The sequence below is a fragment of the Haemaphysalis longicornis genome, unplaced genomic scaffold, assembly GCF_048455015.1.
Source record: "Haemaphysalis longicornis isolate Haplotype H1 unplaced genomic scaffold, Haemaphysalis longicornis Haplotype H1 scaffold_8, whole genome shotgun sequence".
Taxonomy (NCBI): Eukaryota; Metazoa; Arthropoda; class Arachnida; order Ixodida; family Ixodidae; genus Haemaphysalis; species Haemaphysalis longicornis.
In genome coordinates, this window is record NW_027526445.1 from 17,113,536 (window position 1) to 17,134,196 (window position 20,661).

Here is a 20,661-nt window from a genome sequence, read left to right on the forward strand (position 1 = left end):
ACGGTTAATTATTGCAAGCGTTGCTTTATTGTAATCAACATTTTGCCTTACCTTTGACCGTTAACTTTTAAAGAGGATGTGATGCCCGGCCGAACGGTGTAAAAGTAAAGTGGTTAGCGTCAGCTGCAGTTTTGTGTGTGGTGGACACGAGATGAATGAAAAGTTTCCGCACCATGAATAGCCATCCAAAAAGCTGTGTTCTCGTTAAACTATCCGTATCTCGTCGTTCACAAGAGAAGCTGAAGTTGGCCGAGCTATCACCGCAGAGTCGATTTTCTCTAAAGTTCGATCTGCGCTAGTCACGTCTGGTTTGTGTTCGATGACCGCCGTATGCACCCTGCGACCACTTTGATTTCACTAGGAAGGCATTGGGTCGGCCTGCCGTAGGGGAAGATTGATAAAAGGAGCTTTACTTTCTCTAGGCCAGGGCCACTTGAAACGGCAGGTGCCATTAGCGCGAGCATTCAGCGGACGTGTCACACCCAAAAAAATATTTGGCAATGTAAAGGGACACTGAAGTGATTTGTAAACATTGCGGGATTACGAGCGCCAATTGTAGTCAGGAGTCCCTAGGCCCCGTTTCGACCGCTCTGAGCGCGTTTACGCAAATTCATTTAGTCGAAAAATCAATTCGAAAACGGTGCCCTCCTCTCTGCGCCCTCGCCCATTTTGTGTGGCTTATTCGTGTGACGTCAGTAGGAGATGAGCTTGCAATTGGCTGTGCTACAAGCACGGGTTGCCGACGTTCCCACGTAGTCAGTCGGCCCTGCGTTTATTCCGCCGGCCGCCGACGGGTCGTCGCAATGCGCTCGCTCAGTTGAAACTAAGCCCCAGCACGTTTGATAATGAAAGAATGCCCTATTCTTAATTTTGTTAATTTGTACACTGTATCTAGCTCCAAGTCAAGGTCGCTCCACACAAGTGCTGCACAAGCGCACATGCGACGCTTCGCTGGCTGGTACGCAAGTAGGAAAATCTGAAGCCACTTGAAGGCGGTAGAAGAGTCAGCGAAGTCAATACAGGTAATCAAGGAAATAAAATCAACGATACTTTTACCGTATAGTGTAAAACTAAAGTGCAGGAAGCACTTTTTGCGCTGGGCGAAGAAGCACAGGGGTCAGAAGCACTGCTACGCATCTGCGAACGCTTTTCCGTCTAAGAAATGCAATTGCCAGACGTGAGATATTCCTGAAACTTGTGGGACACTAACTGCACGAGCACAATACAAAAAAGTCATGTAAGCAGCTTGAAATGCTAAAACTAAATAAAGGTGTAAACTTGGTGTACATTATATACTTTATATTGCGAAGGTGAGCAGTGGTAGCCTGTGGTCGAGTGGTCTTTTTTTGTCTGTATCTCTGTCTGTCTGTAACTCTTTTTTTTTGTTCTTTATTACCAGTATGCAACACACACGTATAACACAAAAATAACCACACTCTGCGTATGGTACAACACACACCGACGTAAACATACCAGCCATGCCTCCGGCTAGGCTTACTCATTTATTCATCACTTTAGAGCACTTCACGGCTCTAGAAAATCCAACCAATCTGGTACTGGCTCCTGGACTCTCAGTGGTCTGGAGCGCTAGGTATGCCCTGGAAAGTGTTTTGCAAGTCACGAGTTCGAATGCCCGAGGGTACATTCTTTTTTTAAGTTGAGTTTTCGTTTTCGGCCGATGTTTTCTATACTGAGTTCACCTTTTTTTGGGCCGTAACCTTCACTGCTCCACGAACTAGTTAAAAGAACACGCGCAGGCTGAAACTGACGTGCTAGCCATTTCTCGTTGGCGTGCTGTCACCATAAGCACCGACAGCATGCGGGAGTGGGTACAGGCCAGAATCAACAGACCCTTGGCCTGGTGCGAACACGTTTTTTACGATACAGGCATGAGTAAGGCAACCTCCAAATATGGGGAAAAGCGCATGACATTTGAGCGTCTGCGGGGACACGAATGGCGTTCATCGACTGCGTAGGCCTCGGCTAGTGATTGTTACGATTTGAAGCCGTCCCGGGAGGCTTATCTTATTCATTGTGCAGCCGGCAACATGGCAGAAGCGCGGTACGTCGATTACTGAGATATTGAGAATGCCTATCTAACAATGCCATCGGATGTCAAGCATGTTGTCTTAGAGAACCGAAACCAAAACGTGTTTGAAAGGTAACCTTAGATATCGTCCAAACACGGTGCGTCTCCTCCCCTCATCACAGCCTTGAGTTGGTGCGGCCTTTGGACTGCGAGTTTCCATTAGACTGCGGCAAGTGCTAAATAGGCCGGTGTGTCAATGACAGGGCCAATGAACTGAAGGTATCACTCACAAGTGATCGCCGCGCGCATGTTCATGCGCATTTGGCAGAATGTAAATGCCTACCTTTATTGCATGAGTTGAAGATGCTCCGCCGCAACCGAGACATGGTGGCACGCGAAATGTTGGCGGCTCACTATATCAAAACAGGGGAACAGATTGTGTCAGTCAGACGTCAATGCGTTTGCGGGAGAGCGAATTCCACCTATTACGCGGTAATCAGTAGCAGCGCATGCGGCTTGCTCTTGAGGTGGTCTGTGTGCAGGAGCACCTGTGATGTAATGACATTTATGTTCTGAGAATTGTTTCGAAATAAACTAGTTGGTAGTGAGTGCTCCTCTAGTCTACTGTGTTTCTGTGTCCTCGTCCTTTGCGCTCTTTTTTAATTTTGAAGACCTGAGACAGTGTTTTGTAAAGATGGAATGCCCATGTGTGCACAACATTCCAGAGGAGATGCAAAAGCCAGGTTACAAGGGACGCAGGTACCTTCAGGCTGTCGCTACAAATACACATGCCCCTGGGGTTGATACGATTGATGCTGGCAGGAGGTTGCATTTGTCGAATGTTTGAGGAATAAAAGACAACAAAAATATGGTTGTATGGTATGCACATCGCCAGGATTCTAGGGTTGATCGGTTCATTGTGGTATGTATGATGGACTACACCGCAGCTCGTTTTCAGTGTATCCTAAAATGGTGCAACGTTTGAAATAGAATCAAGCTTGCTCAGTTTGTACATAAATAGGAAGTGAGTATATATAGCGGTAATTTCCTAGATGTTATACTAAACGTGCGAGATTAGGTAGCTAATATAAAACGTGCGCGCTGGTTTTTATGTGTATTTTATTTCGTAAATAACACAAACGTATCTTCAACACCGTCCTCCGCAAGCTCATTTAGGTTAGGTGTCTAAGGGTTATTTAAAGCAGTAGCAGCAGTTGTGGTGGTGTAGAAGAACATGGATGCTGAAGGGTTCTGATAGTTCAAAAAAGTTTTCTAATTATTATTTCAAGTGCGTTGCCTGAGATAAGTTGAAATGCATGTAAAATATAAATACTTGTATACTGTATTTCGTGAATTTTGCCGCCTTCGAATTTGTGAGACCTCATTGATATATAAAAACTCCCAATAAAAGGCCGTTGCTATGAAATTGCGAATGTTTCACGCAGTTTACTTTTTGAGCTGGGGAAAGACTTTTTTATGATCACAATACACTAGAGAGGGGTTAGAATTTAAAAAAAATTAAGGCACAGCAAACAACAATCCGCAAGCAATCTTACGGAGGAGGTAATGGTGATAGGCACAATATTGATCACAATAAGAAAGTGAAGGCCGTCCGCAGACCCTTGAGACACGCTTCATGTGAATGAAACAGAAGTTGCAAAAACATTTTTTTTTCCAGAACGATGACCAGCCGAAAGGTGATGCGCGATATATTATGGGGTTGAGAATCTGACTCCTCTATTCCTACTTGAATAGGAATCAGTGTACAGGCAGATACCTCACCAGAACCTCAACTTAACCGACCTTAAAGTCAATGTACTCCCCACAATTACCGGAGCGATCATTTCTTCATTCAGTCTACCTTGATGCTGCATTTCGCAATAACTCGAAAGCTGTGGCAGATTGGAAATTTTTTTTTCCAGGATTTTGCCTCACCGTTCCCGACCAGACATTTTTACCTGTGATACCTCTGCTTAAGATTAGAGGTATTGCATGTAAAAACTACGTATTTTCCCCCAGTCCTCACCTATTGCTCGTTTCGACCGAAACCTCGCAACACGCGACCGTGACTGCCCATGATGCCTCGCTTATGGTTAACCTCTGCAAGAAGATCTGGTAGAAAGCGTCATTTGCTACTGCGGCATTTTGCGCAGGACAATCGCTCTGGAATGGCGCCTTCTGGTTTGTGCGCTGCGGTTGGATCGTTTGTTGACGCGATAACGTTATTATTCTCATTTTTCGTTTTCGCCATGGCTTCTAGCTGTCCGCTATGAGCCGTGCACATTAAGTGTCCACTCAAATACGTCCTCGCTCCCAGCCGGAAGCTACGACTGACGCAGCGAGGGCTGGCCTGAATCGGGGAACGGAAGTGTCGGATGGAGGACAATGATACTACGGCGGAGACTAAAGAAAGGACGCGCATCTTCGGCAAGTGCCTCGCCTGCCCAGCGAAGTTCGTTCAACCCAAAGTCGGTAGTAGCATACTAGACAGACTTGGTCACCAGCCATGCTCGCAACTGAGGCCACCATATCAAAATCGTGTTTCCTCCGCAAGATAAAAAATAAAATTCTAGAAATTCATAGGCCGAATCTACAGCTGAGATAAGACGCATGCAATAGTGGAAGTTTCCAGAATGATTTTGACAACTTGGCCATTTTCAACATGCGCCGAAGTGTCGATCCGCAAACCTTTCGGCTTTCAGCTTCCATCAGCAAGACGCAGCCTGTGCCGGGAATCGCACCCACCTTGCTGGACTCAGCAGCGCGGTGCCTTGCCAACTGGGCCAACCCGGCGAGCTTACACAGGGACTAATGTCGGCAGTAGCAGTGGGTTACCTAACTGAAACAGGATTACGCCAGTCTGTAAGAACTCACGAAAGGCATTCATTATTAGTGGAAACGAACTGAAGTAAAACCCAGGGGTCTAACAACAAGATCTTTCAGAATAAGCAACAACATTGCCGTAGTTCTGTCTCCGCTGCAAGCCCCGCTAGACAAACGACGGAAGGCCCTACGCGGCCAAGTTCAAGATCAACTCCTAAAATAGGGACGGATCTCCTCCCAAAGAATAGTTACGTAAGGGTGCTCGGCGTGGCTCTAGAGTGCAATCGCGAAACAAGAGAACATTGTTAAGTAATTACTCCACGTTATAAATCACCTAACCAAGGGAAGGCAGGAACGAAAGAAGAATGATCCACTGATCATGTGCTAGAGATTGCAGGGCTTAACGTGCTACAAACTTACCCGCACCGAAGAAAACGAAAAAAAACCCTACCCTTCGGACAGCATTTAATGCCGTCCTCAACTTCGCAATTTGTACCGTGAGACGATGTCACAACCTGTGGTCTAGCAGGGTAACAGAACGAACAGCCTTGGATGGGTGTATAAGAATTTGAAAGCCAATACCATGATGGAGGAACGAAGTAGCAACATTCGTCGGTACAGAATAGAATCGGACCGCGCACGACCATAGAGGTGAACGTCAATGGGTGGAGCCTTCATCCTTCAGTCGACCTAAAAGGGATGTTTATGATGCTGACGAAAATACGCCCTCATATTGTCATCATCATTGTCATAATCATCATCATCAGCAGCAGCAGCCTATCTACGCCCACTGCATTACAAAGGCCTCTCCCATTATTCTATAATTGCCCCGGTCCTGTGCAAACTGCGACCAATTTATCCTCGCAAACTTCCTGATATCATCTGCCCATCTGACTTTCTGCCACCTCTGCCTTCTTAGCGCCCTTAAAGAATCAGGAAAACCACTCTCTTAGCACCCAGGGAGCGGCTGTGAAAACAAAATGGATACGGGTCACCGTATAGAACACTGCTTACCCCTCCGAAAAGAAATGACTGCACGCCTCGATAGACCGGTCACGATTCAGCGACTCCGCATAAATAGTTTAAAATAGCTAAAACGTGGATTCAAACCTACCAAAAGATAATGCATAAGGCAGGATCAAATTATTTGAGGAAAGTTTCCAAACCATAACACCACAGTATACAACAAATCCGGCACGCACGAGTGTATGAGGCAGCTGTTTTCGTATTTGACTACGTAGGCAGTCTTTGTGGTCGCATGACCCTTTTACGTTCAGGAACGAAGAAATGAATGCTAGAGACATCCCTTTGGCAATCCGACTAGCGGAAGTATCGAATATAAGCATAAACAATATTACAGACTCCCAAAGGCCATTAGACTGTTTTCCGCTGGCAAAATAGCTCAACGCTTGTTTAATTAGGACGCTACCGTCCACAATTCAGGAAAATAATTACGTCACCTTGATGCCCAGACACAGTTGCGTCGAAGAGAACAAGTCGCCGACCAAGAGGCATAGCAACACACATACCACACTCCTTTCTTAGGAAACTCCCCTTCACGAAACGCCAAGAATGTCTCCTCACCCTATGGTTAGTTATGAATTTTTCCTCTTGCCGCAAGGGGGTCTTAATGCCCACGAAATGCAGACTCTGTGGAGGATAAATGAACAAAAGTGTCTACAAATTATTGCTGTCGAAGATATCCGGTTGAAACATCAGATATTACCGCAACTCTGCTGAAATCACAGAAACGTCCCCCATCTTCCACGAAACAGCTTTGTCCAAGGGTATGCTCCGGGGAGAACGGCTCACATATTACATATTCCACTTCTATAAAGACATAGGAGGTAGCTTTTAAAAGCTAGTTACCGCATGATCAGGGCAAGGTGATGAGAGGGTAAGAGAAGTAGCTGGTGTATTTGGCATGTGGCGCCCTAGTCTTTGTGTTCCACGCTTGAGGTCCCTACCATCTCTTTACCCCTTTTCCTAAAGCTCAACTATTTCTTTTTTACCAAAGATCTTTCTACACACTCTCTTTCACTCACTCTCTTTTTGCAAAAAGTAAAAATGTTCAGTCCGGGTTATATAAACCCTTTTCAACACTGACACTGACAACTTGTCACTCCAACTGACCAACAACCAATCCGCAGCCGCCCCCTTTAACGCTCAAACTTTAATCCGCAGAAATGCGGAGAGACTGAGTCTCTACTAGGACAGGGTGAATAAATCCCTCCCTGATAGTATTTCTCTCTACGCTGACCTTCAGTGCTCGTGAATACAGAGTCGTAAATGCCGCAACTGCATTCGAAAACGCTCCCGGGTTGTGGAAGTACCGCTATCGTGTCTTACTGTACAAGAACTGTACATAGACGTCACCTGCAACATTTTATCATTTTGCTTGTGAATCCTGCACTGTACCGTGGCTGGAAAAACTAAAGAAATGAATGGGGTGGGAACAAAGTTCACGCGAAAAGAGAACGACTCTGTCACCGCGGGTTCGCGGCGACATGACTCGGTACGTATGTGAGGCTAAAACATGTTAACGAATGAATAAATATTCGCGCCAAATGTACGTGCTGAATCTGTTTATTCAGCATGTACATGCGTCCCCAACCAATACCGATTAATATGTTGCCAGATATGCTGCTCGTTCGCGCAAATGCGAGCTTGGTGGTGTTGTGGTAACGGCATGCACACGCGCACAAAGGCAGTTGTAGTATTACAATCGGTTATCCGGATCGGTTCCAAAAATTTATAACCGCAAGAAAAACCTGCAGAAGGTTGCACGGTACGGCACAGGGACTTTTCAAAGTGCATAGTGCATGCCATTTACTCCCGCTGCCGTCCTACTTTCTAGAAAACTTCTACGCGACACGGTGTTAATCAACAACCATAGTCGGGTGCCACTTAAAAACGGCCATGGAAGTTGCCACTGTGCTTCATCAACACAGCCAGATGTTATTACGCTGCGCGAAAGTTCGGTGTTCCTGTCAATGTCACCAATATAACACGAACCGTTTCTGTGAATACTTGGACTTAACATCCTTATCCACAACATCAGCGACGATAAAACAAACAACGCGCGAATGGGCAGAAGGTATCACGTATTCATAGCAATCTCTTGTCATAAAGCGAGCGCCCGTTGACATATAGGTTCGTCGCTTTTGCCATTTTAACTTGTGCTATTGCCATTCTTAACGTGTTCCCTAGAATAGAGACGTACACCGTAACATATATTGCGAGCCTTCTCGGAAAAGTAGTGCGTGTTTTGGGGCCGTCCAAGGTGGCCTGTTTGTTCGAATGTGCATATGATTGCACCGACCAATTATTCTATCCTCGGTTTTTCTAATGATGAACTGGAGCCTTCTTATTTCTATAAAGACTATTCGTTCGATTTGTACGTGGTGAGTGCTGCTAAGTGCGATTTGTGGAGGGCAATATCACCTTGCCCCTTCCCCCAACTCTACCATGGGTCTTGTTTAGGTGGATTGGATGAAACTTTTTTTTACTTTATATGAATAATTACCAATTTTTCAAAATAGAGGCATCAGTGGTGGCTCCTCTGAATCTGTACTTGCTTTGTTGTGTATGCGAAGTGGAATTGTAAAATTGTACAAATCATGCCTATATCATATACGATGCATTGACGTTTGATATGGTGTTCCCACAGTTCAATCGAAAACGTCTCTTTTGAATTCACGAATACAATTCGCATACAAAGCCACGTAGCAGGCAGTAAAAAAAACCAACAGCTCGCCCTGATTTATACCTGCGACTTTTATTTAGTGGTCACGAAGCTTCATTCCACTTCACAACGCAAGTCGTGGTGGTGAATAAACATCCTTTTTCTACCTGATTTCAACAATGTCTGGCTGGTTAACTAAAAAGATTTTGAATAAATGTTGCAAAGTAAAGTTCCGTAAAGCCGTCCCCCCCCCATAGCTTATCTCAAGCAGCTGCACTTGTTCGGCTGCAAATGCGATTTCGCAATGAGCGAATAGTACTCCCCGTGCTTTAGTTTAACGGTTTGCACTAAAACTTTAGTCGCTGTTAATTTTTCGTCACCCAATACACCTTGCGTAACTCCACTATCGTTATATCCGAGATTATATTTTCTACAAGAGTTTTGTTTTCGCACAAGAAAATGCATTTTGCACACGAGGAAAGGATTTGTCCCCAAAGACGAAATACTCATCGTAAGCCAAAGTGTCGTAAGCGTAAATACGGATTGCATTACCGCTAGTATTGAGCTGTATGAACTTCATGGACCTTACTTGGTTTATTACACTGCGGGAACTAACATACCAAAGCCAGATTCAGTGCGGCGCCAGTGTTGTCGGGAGCAGTTTTTGGTTCTACAATAATTCCTGGCGACCGGCGACCGATTGGTATTGTAGGCGTCTTCAGTCAATGAGCCAGTCAACACACACATTCTCTTGATCGGCTACCCTGTTAGTGCCACTCTCGGCGTAGAGTGATAAGGCAGTTTTCTTTCTTGGAAGTCGGCATCGCCTTCGTGTCGTCACCGTGTCGTTCTAGCCAACGCGCCTGAACGAGAAGAGTGGTCATAGACTAACGATGATATATATCGACGAACGCGATACTCTAAAGCCTTCTGTAGAAACCGCCAATTAACCAACAGCGCCGGCACAACCGGTCCACTCTTCTCTATGATGCAGCTTTTTGCTCCGTGACGTACATTGGAGAATCGATAGCGGATCCGCGCAAAGACAACGTAGCCCAGAACCCGAAGAAAATAGTGGGATTGCGACAAAAAGTTTTGCAATAGTGTGAGCTTTCGGCAGCAGGTAAAGTTGGTATACCTGGCACAAATGAGGTTGACCACCCAACCTGACAATTGCGCTTGTTCTTTTAGTGTATCAAAACGACTTTCAGGGACCCTTCAACAACCTACTCGAGCATATTAAGGCCTATTATTTGCCGCTAGACACCGACATTCTTGTTCTTGAACCACACTATAATAAAACCTAAATGAACAAGGGAAGAGCACGCAATACGGAATGACGCGCCAAATATCAGCTGACCTAATTTCAACAACACGCACTAATACACATAAAAAGACAACGGTGAAAATCAAAGGTGTCAAGTGATGACAACAAAATACCGACCAGCCAAAAACCTGCCTTCTCTGCGCCTTTACGTGTCCGTACGCATTTCTACATGTATATAACGGAGGGTAACCCAAGGCATGCTTGCACAAGCGTGTCTTTTGTGCTGGTTAGATATAGAAGAATGGGGCACCGGCTACGATTTCGGCGCAATGATCGGCCAATGATGAGAATTATTGCCCCGCCTTTCTAGGTGCGTAATTTACTGGCAGTTGTTTCTATGCTCTCTCCGCCTCGTATTGACGCAGCGGCGAGCCTGGCAAACATAACTTTTCGTGTGTATTTTATCAGCCCAGGCTCACTCCCGTCACGTCATGTGCAGGTAAGGTTCTCAAGAAAATCGCAGATGCCCGTCTCAAGCAACATCTATTGCGTACGCAGCTCTACTCTCACACAATGTGTGGATTTCGAGCCTACCTTTCCACCCGGTACTTCGTACTAAATTTCAAAGTAGAATCTTCTCCTTCCTCGCCCTTCTGCCGACTATCCCGCTAGCCTAGCGCTAGACCTTAAAAAGATTTGTGAAATGGTTTCTCACCATGCTATTCGGCGCCAATTGCCGCTCAGTCTTCTGTAGCGAGCACTTACAACTATTCATCTCGGCATTTATTGCTAATCGCACGGCCGTTGTTCAAATTATTAATCGGCGCTGCGACGTCATTCCGCTCCTCTCCTTAGGAACACCACAAGGAGAAGGCCATTCACCACTATTCTTCAATATAGTTAAGCTGAACCTCACACCACTTGAAAGTTCATATGCTGATGACGCGCGCTACGGGATTCAGGCGGCAGTGACGTGCAAATTGCAACCACCCCCAGAAGACAGCAGCTTGGTTCGCTGCCTATTCTCGTGCTGTTGGTTTAACTTGTTTGCCAAAAAAGCAGTGCTTTCTTATCTCTTTGGAAATAAGAACAAACGTTACCGCGCAACTCCGGACATCACCATCCGTCTGGATGAACCTTCTGTTCCTCTTGTGACATGCCGTAAAGTCGTAGGCCTGAATATCCAACACTTCCAGGCCAATACAATATTCTGCTGCCCGCACCTCAAACCTCAAGTGAATTAAACCACCAACCACATTCGCCATATGATCAACCGCCACGAAGCGCTCAAAGAGGCTAATACAGCTTTCGTCGTAACACCCTTTTCTTACTCCCCTCCTTATCTAGCCCCCTATTCCAATGCGTTCAAAAACTGCATAGTTTAATTCGTAATGTATAGAAGATGGCACTGAGGATTTCGGCGAGCGCTGTACACCGTTCGTGTTTATGGGCTTGGCGTCTAGAACACCGCGTCTGATCTCGTCGAAACCCCGGTTGTTACTCAGTACACCCAACTTGCCACGACCAAAACCCGTCAAGCTCTCCTCTGGCAATCTGAATTCAACTTCCCTTTCTCTATAGAATACTCTCTTCCCATTCCTTCGAATATCCAACACCTAGTTTATTTCCGGCCTATTCCAGGTAACATGCACATTACGCACAATCGAACCCACCGCAAGCACAGTGTGGCGGCGGCTTACGCACCAATACTACGTGTAAAGAAAGGGACGGGCGAACAGAAGACCGAGAGTCTATAAGCAGCCGTCCTGAGCTGCCACTTCTTTTTTCCCCATCACTTCTACTTCATCATTATTTTCTACATTCCCCCCGCAGGAAGATGCAGGAACAATCCCGCGAACTCCCGTTCAACATGCTCCCCATGCCGAGAAATGCAGGACTTATCTCTTAAATTTGTAGTGTACAGCCTGTCCACTCTCTGTATGTGCACCGATTCACAACGCTACAAAGTTTGTCCCAAGGTCATTCCGTAGAACCTTAGTATTTGTAGACGTGGTCTGGCTGATTCTTTAGGTGTGCCAGGGACTCCTTGACCAGCCCTTTTCGGGCGTCTCCGATTGAGGAAATATGAGATTCGTTATGCTGTGCTACTGCTTGGCTGACCCGTAGGTGGCGCTGATTTGTCTGCCATCATGGGACGAAATGTCGTTGCAAGTATTCCCCGCGGGTCAACAGTACCCATTAGTATGACACGCGAGGTTCTTCTCCGTTCTCGTACCATCTCTACTACGGACTATCTAGCTGATTCTCCAGTTTGCACTTGCATTGCTTCTTTCTGTCAAGAAGTAAGCTTGTATACCGTTTCCTTCTCGGTGCTTATCGTAGTGTCAGGCGCGACAGGGGACCTCCGACACAGTTTACGACTAAATTCCAGCTTAGAGTACCGGTTCCGGCTTTGGCAAAAGATTACTTGCTCAGCATGTGTGGCCACACAAACAGGTGGCGATTCTTCAGCATTGTTTGATGATAGCGTGCCTAGTTGTATGGTGCAATACTTTGCAGAATGAACTGTATTATTTCAGACACTTGGGTTTTCCTCTTGTGGGAGTGGAGTACCAGTGCTGGTAGGCAAATGCTTGTACTGTTTCTCCTGACTGTGTTAGCTTCTCTCGCACTTCATTTCGACTGCTACGGCACCCTTTGGTCGCAAAACGCAGACCATCATACCAGTCGCACACTGCAGGGACGACTTCTTGCGAGCGGTTCCTCAAAGTGTCCACCCGAACATAATGTTCACTGCTGCGGCTGCGAGTTTTCAAGTTCAGTGGTGCAGTTAATTCTCCCGTAAGTAAGCGCCATATGTTGTCCGATCCGATGAGGATACCTCGGCCGGGTTGCGGATCTACGGCTGTCCGATTCTGCTCTTCAGTGAAGGCCTTCCCCAGCCTCCGCCGTTAACGCACGAACAAGTTGTCAACTGATGGGGCCGATTCATTTTGGCAGATGACGTGTACAGGTGTTGCATTGATTGGGTGGACGTCTGTAGCCGGCAGGCTTAAACGGGGGCCTGGTACGATTTTGCGCTTCTGCGCGCCCGCCGTAGAGGCACATCCGAACGTGTTGAAGGCAATCGTCAAATACAGCTTGATTGGTAGGTCTGCGGTATTGGAGGATGATTTTTTTCCCCCGTCGAGTATACTTCGATCCAGTCTGCTTCTCCAGTCGCGGCTCAGCCGTGCCCGGAAGATCTGGAGGTACACCCCTTTGTCCTTAGCACAAACGTTTTCTTCTTCCTTCTTCGAAAACGCATGAGCCGTGGGTGATAGGCAAACGGTAGTAGCCGTCAAATTTCCGTGTGCACTTTTCGTCCAAAACAAAGGGTGGCGCATGGTAGTAGCATGTCTTTCGCGGCACGACAAAGAACTCAATGTAGCCATAGTCTCTCACTTGATGACCCTTAGACGTGTACCTAAAATATCTGTCCTTCGCGAAGTGCTGTTTTAGTGGCCTAAGAGATGTAGGCGATAAATGAGCACGTGCCGTGCCTCTTAGAACGGCAAACGAAATCCTGTTACGGTCAGTACGCGTAATGCCGAAGCCGAGGGGAGATTGTTTCGCTGCTTCTCTAGATGGTTGTCATCGAATTGTCATTGGGGCAACCCACAGCACTGTTGGCAACTCTCTAGGTCAATCCTAACCAAGGTTAGCACTTAGTTCAACTCATTGTCCGACTCAGTCAATTTACTTGCAGCGAGTCGTCCGCTGTGGGGGAGCTCACCGATGGATTAGCTGTAGGCGACTCGTCTGCTGAAGGGTCGTTCAGTGCTCGATGCCACTTCTCTTTGGTGTAGCTGAGCATGACGCCGCGTGGGATCAAGTGCTTCCGAATGTCAACGAGCATGGCCCAGAAGCTGCAAGTTGGCCCGTTCAGGGCGTTCAAATAGCAGATGTTAAACTCTGAGCCCTCTGAGCCTCCTCATGTCGGCAGACGATTCTACTGGACTCAGAGTCCTCAGCGCCGAAAAATGACGCTCCTATATCTTTTTTTATCTCCGTACCGCTGCTTGAGGGTTTCTAGAGCATCCGCATAGCCGGCCTCTGTGGTTGGTAAGGCTGGTATTCTTGCGGCCGTTAATTCCTAAAGTAGCGGCGTAGATAATAGAAATTTTACGTGGGTGTAGTGGTGCTCTGGTTGTGAACGATCTGTTCAAACTGCTCCGAAAATCCTGTCCAACGCTGGACGTCACCTTGAAAGACTGGTATGTCAGCTGTGGAAGGCGACGTCTTATTGCCGTGGCGGTGCTGCCCTGTCTGAACGGGACTACTTTGTTGTCGGTTGGCGCTTGTGAGGCATTCTGAGCGGCCTTTTCCAGTGTGTCCATTTAGCAGCAAATTTGCGCCAACGTGCTGCGGGTCCGACCATTGCATTCTCCGGCCGCCTTAAATTCGTTGGGGAGATCGCCCGCTGCAACGAAGTTTTCGAGCTTCTCGCTGGTCTTCAAAAGGTCGGCGAGGTTGGCCACGAACCGATCTTGCAACCCAGTAAGCTGGGCGATATCTTCACATCCGTCTTCGAGTAGCGAGCAAGCTTCGTTTATCAGCCTCGTGTTTTTGGCTCTTCGCGGAGAGAGCTTACTCATGAGGTGCTGGATTGCGTTGGCAGGTATTGAGTGGCGTGATTGCCTCCCCATTCCTGACGTTCCAGGACCACTCCATTGAACTATTCCTCCCCCACACGCGGCGCGTACATTTGGCAGCTCTTGATATTGACGCGGTTGGCTATTGGCACCATGACGCCTACACGGATAAAATCATAAACCGTCCCACCAGTTCCCCTCATACCACCCTCAACCTTCGCAATTATTCCCCGGCGACTGCAGACCAAGTGGCTTTTGCTCTTGCTTTACACTTCGGCCTTCTCCTGCGATCGAAATCTCTGATTCAAACACGCCTATTCTAGCTTTTTTCTGAGATTGCATTTGTGTACCGGCACTCAAAATACTTCTAAATTCCCCTGGATCCACCACAGAGCTGGGGAGCACCCTAGTTCACATGGCGTGAGACCGAAAAAGGCAGCACCCAGAGCTGATTGAGCCATCACCTTTCCTTCCATGCAGCGCTGTTAACTAGAGATTGGGTCTTTTTCATTCATGGGATTACTTGTTATTATCGCCTCTCCTGCCGTCTACTCCCCCTGAACACCTGGCCCTCTGTCCCACCGAAGAACGCTTATGGCGCCTAATGCTCAGGAACACATTTCCTTGCCTCTACCACCTGCACCTGATGTATCCCGCTCTTCTTATCCCCCACTGGCTCGCTTATAACCATGGAACACTTCCTCTGGCAAATGCCCCCACAAACTATTTCCGCCGCATCAAGACGGTGAGCGGTCGGCAAGGGCGTAGGGCAGCTCGGAATTGGCAGTGGAAGAAGCCATTTTCGCTTGCTACTCAATAATCACCGAAGGCCTTCATCCCTCGGGCGCAATCCCTCACGCGATTCATTACTCGGGGAAATAAGAGTTTTATATATCTCTCTCTCTCGATGGTTGGCGTCGGTATTCATGGCAGCATGGCTTCTCGACAAAAAAATTGCCTCGTTCACGAGACCGCGTGGGTTCTGCAGGTCCATGTTGTATGACCACACTCCACTTCGTCGGCGATGGTGACGAAGTCTGTGGGATTTCTTTAAACCCGTTACGCGCCCGTACCATGAGTGTACAGGTTTCTTGGGGTTCAGCTACACAAGTGGCCTTCCTAACCATATGCTGGGGACATATAAAATTCACTGGTGTGTACGTAAACTTTACGTTTGCGTTGTTGCGTTGCATTATCTCTTGCGTCTTTGAGTTGTGGAGGCGAGTATTTCCTTCTCGATCTGCGTATCCGGCTTCGATTGGAACTTGGCTGTCTGTTCGGCATCCCGCGGAGTAATTATTTCCTGATCAGGGGACTGCCGTGTGTGAAAGGCCTGAGGATACGGTGTCGGTCGCTAAGGAACCTTCTAAAAGCTGTGCCTTGAGATCCCCTTTTTATAAGCTTTTCTCGGGTTCTGGACTTTTTGGAGTGCTGTTTTTCTGATGTGAAGCGAGGTATTTGTATTGCGTGAATTTTAAACCTCCTACGAACAGCCTGATATTTTGTGAGAATGGTGACCTTATCTTGGTCTTCTATAGTAGTAGAGATGGGTAGTGCAACCGTTGCCTAGTTTGCTGAGCTTGCTTTTCCCGTCTTGATTGTTGCCCAGAAAGTAGAGGTGCCTCTACACACCACGAGGCTAATTGAATGTGCTTGCTTAAATACTTTTTTTTCATATTCCGCTGCGTGAACGTGCATTCACTGCTCTAACCAATAAAATGTGTCGAGTGCTTGTACCCTGGCTTCTATGCGCCCCTTTTGGTAGACGGATGCATGCTCCGTGGAATGCATGCTCCGTGACACTTCAATCTCCGTGCCTTGGTGACAATGGCGCGTTTTTTTATTCGTCATTCAAATGGACACCACTAGTTGAGTCGGTTGAGGGTATCTCGGTCCAAAGCCGCAGACGCTCAGTGTGTCTACTTTCGGAACAACGATTCTCGGCCCCTCCACTTCATTTTGTGGGCCCAGTGGGGCTCTTGCTCTTCTCCGTTTCTTTTTCAAGTACACTTAGCCTCCTACGGTTTCAAAAAAAAGAGAACAAGTATTGAGCAATACTTTTTTGCAGTTTACGGATCATAGTAGGTTAGTTTGTTTGGTTGAAATAGGTCCTGTCATCGTCGAGAGTGTATAGCAATCATATAAGGCATTTTAAAGCCATAAGGTAGCTTTTGGCACTGATGGCAGGTTGATCATGGCCAGGGTAAATAATTATGGCGCAAACGCAAAGCCTTGTAATATGTCTTTCACTGGTTCATAAATTTGTTCGCTGCATAGAGCCAGTTCCTCACGGTTGCCGTTCGTGACGAGACGAAGTCGCCGACATAGTTTTACGCTTTCTCGGCAACCACGTATTTTTTGAGGTTCTCAAAATAAGGTGGATGCGACACCTTGTCCCATTTACTGAATGCCACACATGCGTCGTCGAGGGAAAGAAGGCGCTTTTTGCGTAGAGCTGAATTTTTTACTAACAATGTTTATTTGTAATAAACAATCCAGTCTTCATAAACGGCGGAGGAAAGCGTACGTAGGGTGTGAAAATTGTCCCCTGTATTCTGTAGTTTTGAACAATATTGGGAGTCAGTCATGTTCAAAACTATGTGGCAGAAAAAGAAGACGTCAGGAATAAAGTCATAAATTTCAATATGTGGAAGGGTTTGTTTTATTTTAGAATCACAGTAACCTCGGAGCGTTTTCATGTTGCTAGCCGTTTTGCCTGGACACCAAACTTCTGCTGCGGGGCATTAATTAAATTCTCCGCGAAAAGGATGCTGCATGTACTGTCCTAGCCAGGATCTTCATCAACAAGGGAGATGAAGAAGATGCTTACAGTGAAGCGCGTGGCAGTCGTTCCCTGGATTGCGTGGTGCTCTCTTCGACTGTGTCTTTTGTAAAACCTAGCCTGTAAACAGGTATTGTAAACAGAGCCGTGTAAATACACATTTACCTTGTATCACTTGCTGGAGATTTCTGCATCGACCCCATTCCGGTCTACCTAACCCCTTCCTTCGCCCAAGTGAGCCAAAGGCCCGTTTTACTCGGAGGTGCTGAACACGGATCTCCGAAGCGGGCGTCATCTCCGAGGCCATACAATGGCACCGCTTTGTGAACCAACGAGCGCAAATACGACGGTAGCCATTGTTAGCCTGCTTTAGATCCTGGTTTCTCCTACGGCACCGATGATGTCAACGTGGAGGGCTGGATTAACCTCTACGAGCATTTATTTTTATTTTATTTATTTACACAATACCGTAGGCCCGAATTAGGCCCAAGCAGGAGTGGAAAGATAAAAACATAGCATATAAGGCGAAATGTAAGTATACAATCTCTATCTTAAAAAAATAAAAATGGCAAACGGCAACAAAAAATTCTACTTGTGAAAAAGCTGATCAATTTATGCATGCAGATTAGACGAAGTGAACACAGAGGCGGGAAGAGTGTTCCAATCGGATATTGTTCGCGGGATGTCACCCATTTCCTTAAATTAGGGTGCTCTGTTAGAGGTTATCGGGAGTCGACTCAAGATAGCCAACAAACCCCAACGAATCCACAGGGCACAGGTGATAAAGTGGGTGGCCGTCTGATGTGCGGCTTTTGCCGACCGGAGCGGCAAGAATGAGCAAGAGCCTTGAACGAAAAACAGCACAAAGACTTATATTTAGACAGGCAAGTTACAAACGGGAGCACGAGGTAAGGGATCGATAATGACAGACAACTTAGATGGAATTTGAATACAAGAAACAGTCCAAAATTAGACAAAATGATACAAACAGGAGCGTTAACAAATGAATATTACGAATCGGAGCAGTTAACTAAAAGAAAATGAATAGTTCCATGCTTATGAGAGACAGAGTCCTAGCATATTCACCCACCGGGCCGGACGATGCACCACTGTCGGAGGCGATTCGGCTACCTGGAAAGCGTGGCTTCGTTGTAGGCCACGCCGTCCGAGACAATCACGGTGATTCGAGTCCCGGGAATACGTTGGAGTCCTCCAGGGCGCGGGTCGCCGATGGTGTGATGCACAAACTGACAGGTGCCGTTGTCACATCACGACTGCCAAACGTAGCTGGTTTGCTTAGGCGCGGCTTCCCTTTTTATAACCGTGCCGGCGCGGAGAGGGAGAGCAAAACACACAACGCGTCCGCCGCCGTCAGCCAATAACTTCACTCTTCTCCCTTCTAGAATCATCGACGCTTATTAGCACTGGCAAGGCCACCCGTGCCTCCTCGAGAGTGCTCGAAGCTTCGGTGTAAGTTGAGCGGCGGAGCTTTTTATTTTGGTATTTTCTTGCCGGCGAGCCGCCGAGTGGTCGTGTTACCGCCCCTTCGTTCGCGAAAGTTCCAGCTTTGTCTCGGGCAAATAGAACCGAACAGAATGAATCGGACGACTGAAGAAGAGTTAGGCGCTGTACAATAAAAATGTAAAATTTATACGATACTTTTAGATGTCGTACACTCGAGTTTGTGTCACGGGAAAAATGAGTATTTATTAGTGTTTGTGCGGGCGTACAATGGGGTAAATTTAAACCGGTGGTATTGCCTGGTGGGCCGGGAAGAAAGACAGGTCAGATATGTTTATTGGTCAATGCGTAGTTTGCGGTTCTGAAGATTGGCAAGAAATTATAATAAGTTGATTCTTCTTCGTGATTCTAGCGTTAGAATTCCGTTGTTCTGCATTAGAGTGGTAGGGGAATCGTGTCTTTGATAATGGTTAAAACTAAACCAAACAGCTTGCCATTGAATTTGTTCGAGCTTGCCAATATCTTTATTCGTATGCGGGTCCCAAACCACTGAAGCGTATTCAAGGCGCGATCGGATTAGCGTATTATAGGCCAACAATTTAACGTTGGGCGGGGCGTGCTTAATTTATGTTTTAAGAGTCCCAGCTTTCTTGTAGCCGAAGCGCAAATATTGTCAACATGAGCCCACCAGGACAGGTTTCGGGTAATCGTTACACCGAGGTATTTAAAGGTATTTGTTAAGCTCACAGGGGTGTGGTTTATTGTGTAGTGGTATTCAAGAGGGTTCTTTTTGTTAGATATACGCATGAACACTGTTTTATCTGGGTTTAGTTTCATGCCCCCTAGGTTGCATCACGTGAGCACGCCATCGAGACTTTCGTTTAGTGAGACCTGATCGTTAAAATTTTTAATATTTTTGAGAAGCAAGCAGTCATCTGCAAATAGACAAATATTCAGGTCCTGGTTTATGCAAGTTTTTATATCACTAATATAAATGAGAAAGAGCAGCGGCCCGAGCACGCTGCTTTGGGGGACGCCGGAAGTAACGGCGAGGGTATCAGAGTGAAAGCCATTTAAATCAACAAATTGTTCGCGAAGTTTAAGTTATAATATATTCAATTTCACAAGCAAACAATGAAAACCGAGTTTGTTTAGTTTAATTAGTTTTCCAGAGTGAGAGATTTTATCGAAATCTTTAATTAAGTGAAGGAATATTACGTCAATTTGGCCCGATGCATCAATCACAGAAGAGAAGGAATGAATAGTGGAAATTAATTGAGTGGTGCAGGACAAGCCCCTCCCGAAGCTGTGCTGGAAAGGGGAAAGGATGTTGCCCTTATCTAGGAAATCAACTATGTAGTTAGCAATTATGTGCTCCATGAGCTTGCAAGCAGAGCTTATCAGGGATATGAGCCGGTAATTTGGAAGATATGTGTTATCCCCTTTTTTGAACACCGGTAAAACACGGGCGACACACCACTCTGAAAGGACAATGGCAGTTGAAAAAGATAAACGAAAAATAGCAACCAGAAAGCGAGCTAATGATTCGGCGTAGCGGCGCAGAAAAGCATTGGGTATGTTATCTGGCACGCACGAGCATTTTGGATCTAAGTGGAGGAGCATCGAAAAAACGCCTTCAAATATTATAAATTCTGCGCTGATATCTGCCAAGTTTAAACTGGGTATGTCATAAGGAGGCGACCTTGAAAAAACACAATGGAAGTATACAATGAAATCATTTGCGATGTCCAGATTGTCGCGAACGACCCTTTCGCCTATTTTAATGCATTGAACAGTTTTTTTGTTTTTTAGAGCTGAGGTGGCGCCAGAATTTAGATGGATTTGTTTTTATGAACTGGGGAAAAGTATTAGAGAAGTAAAATTTTTTGCTTTCGCTAATTCTCTGAGATAGCAAGAGCTATAGGGTATGAAGGTTTTCATTATTTCCCTGTTTTTTTATTCGCTTAATTTTCCGCACCAGATGAATAATATCACGATTATTCCAAGGATTAGCCTTCT

At 46.4% G+C, this 20,661-nt stretch overlaps 1 protein-coding gene across 1 annotated transcript in view; it reads right to left on the reverse strand.

Annotated features, from left to right (window-relative positions):
- Positions 1 to 13,498: 13,498 nt before the first annotated feature.
- The window catches only part of LOC144148203 (uncharacterized), a 53,026-nt gene continuing 45,863 nt past the window's right edge, over positions 13,499 to 20,661 (reverse strand). The window contains exon 4 of the mRNA XM_077679787.1: positions 13,499 to 13,673. Coding sequence (XP_077535913.1) covers positions 13,499 to 13,673 — 175 coding nt within the window. The remainder of the gene's footprint in view (positions 13,674 to 20,661) is intronic.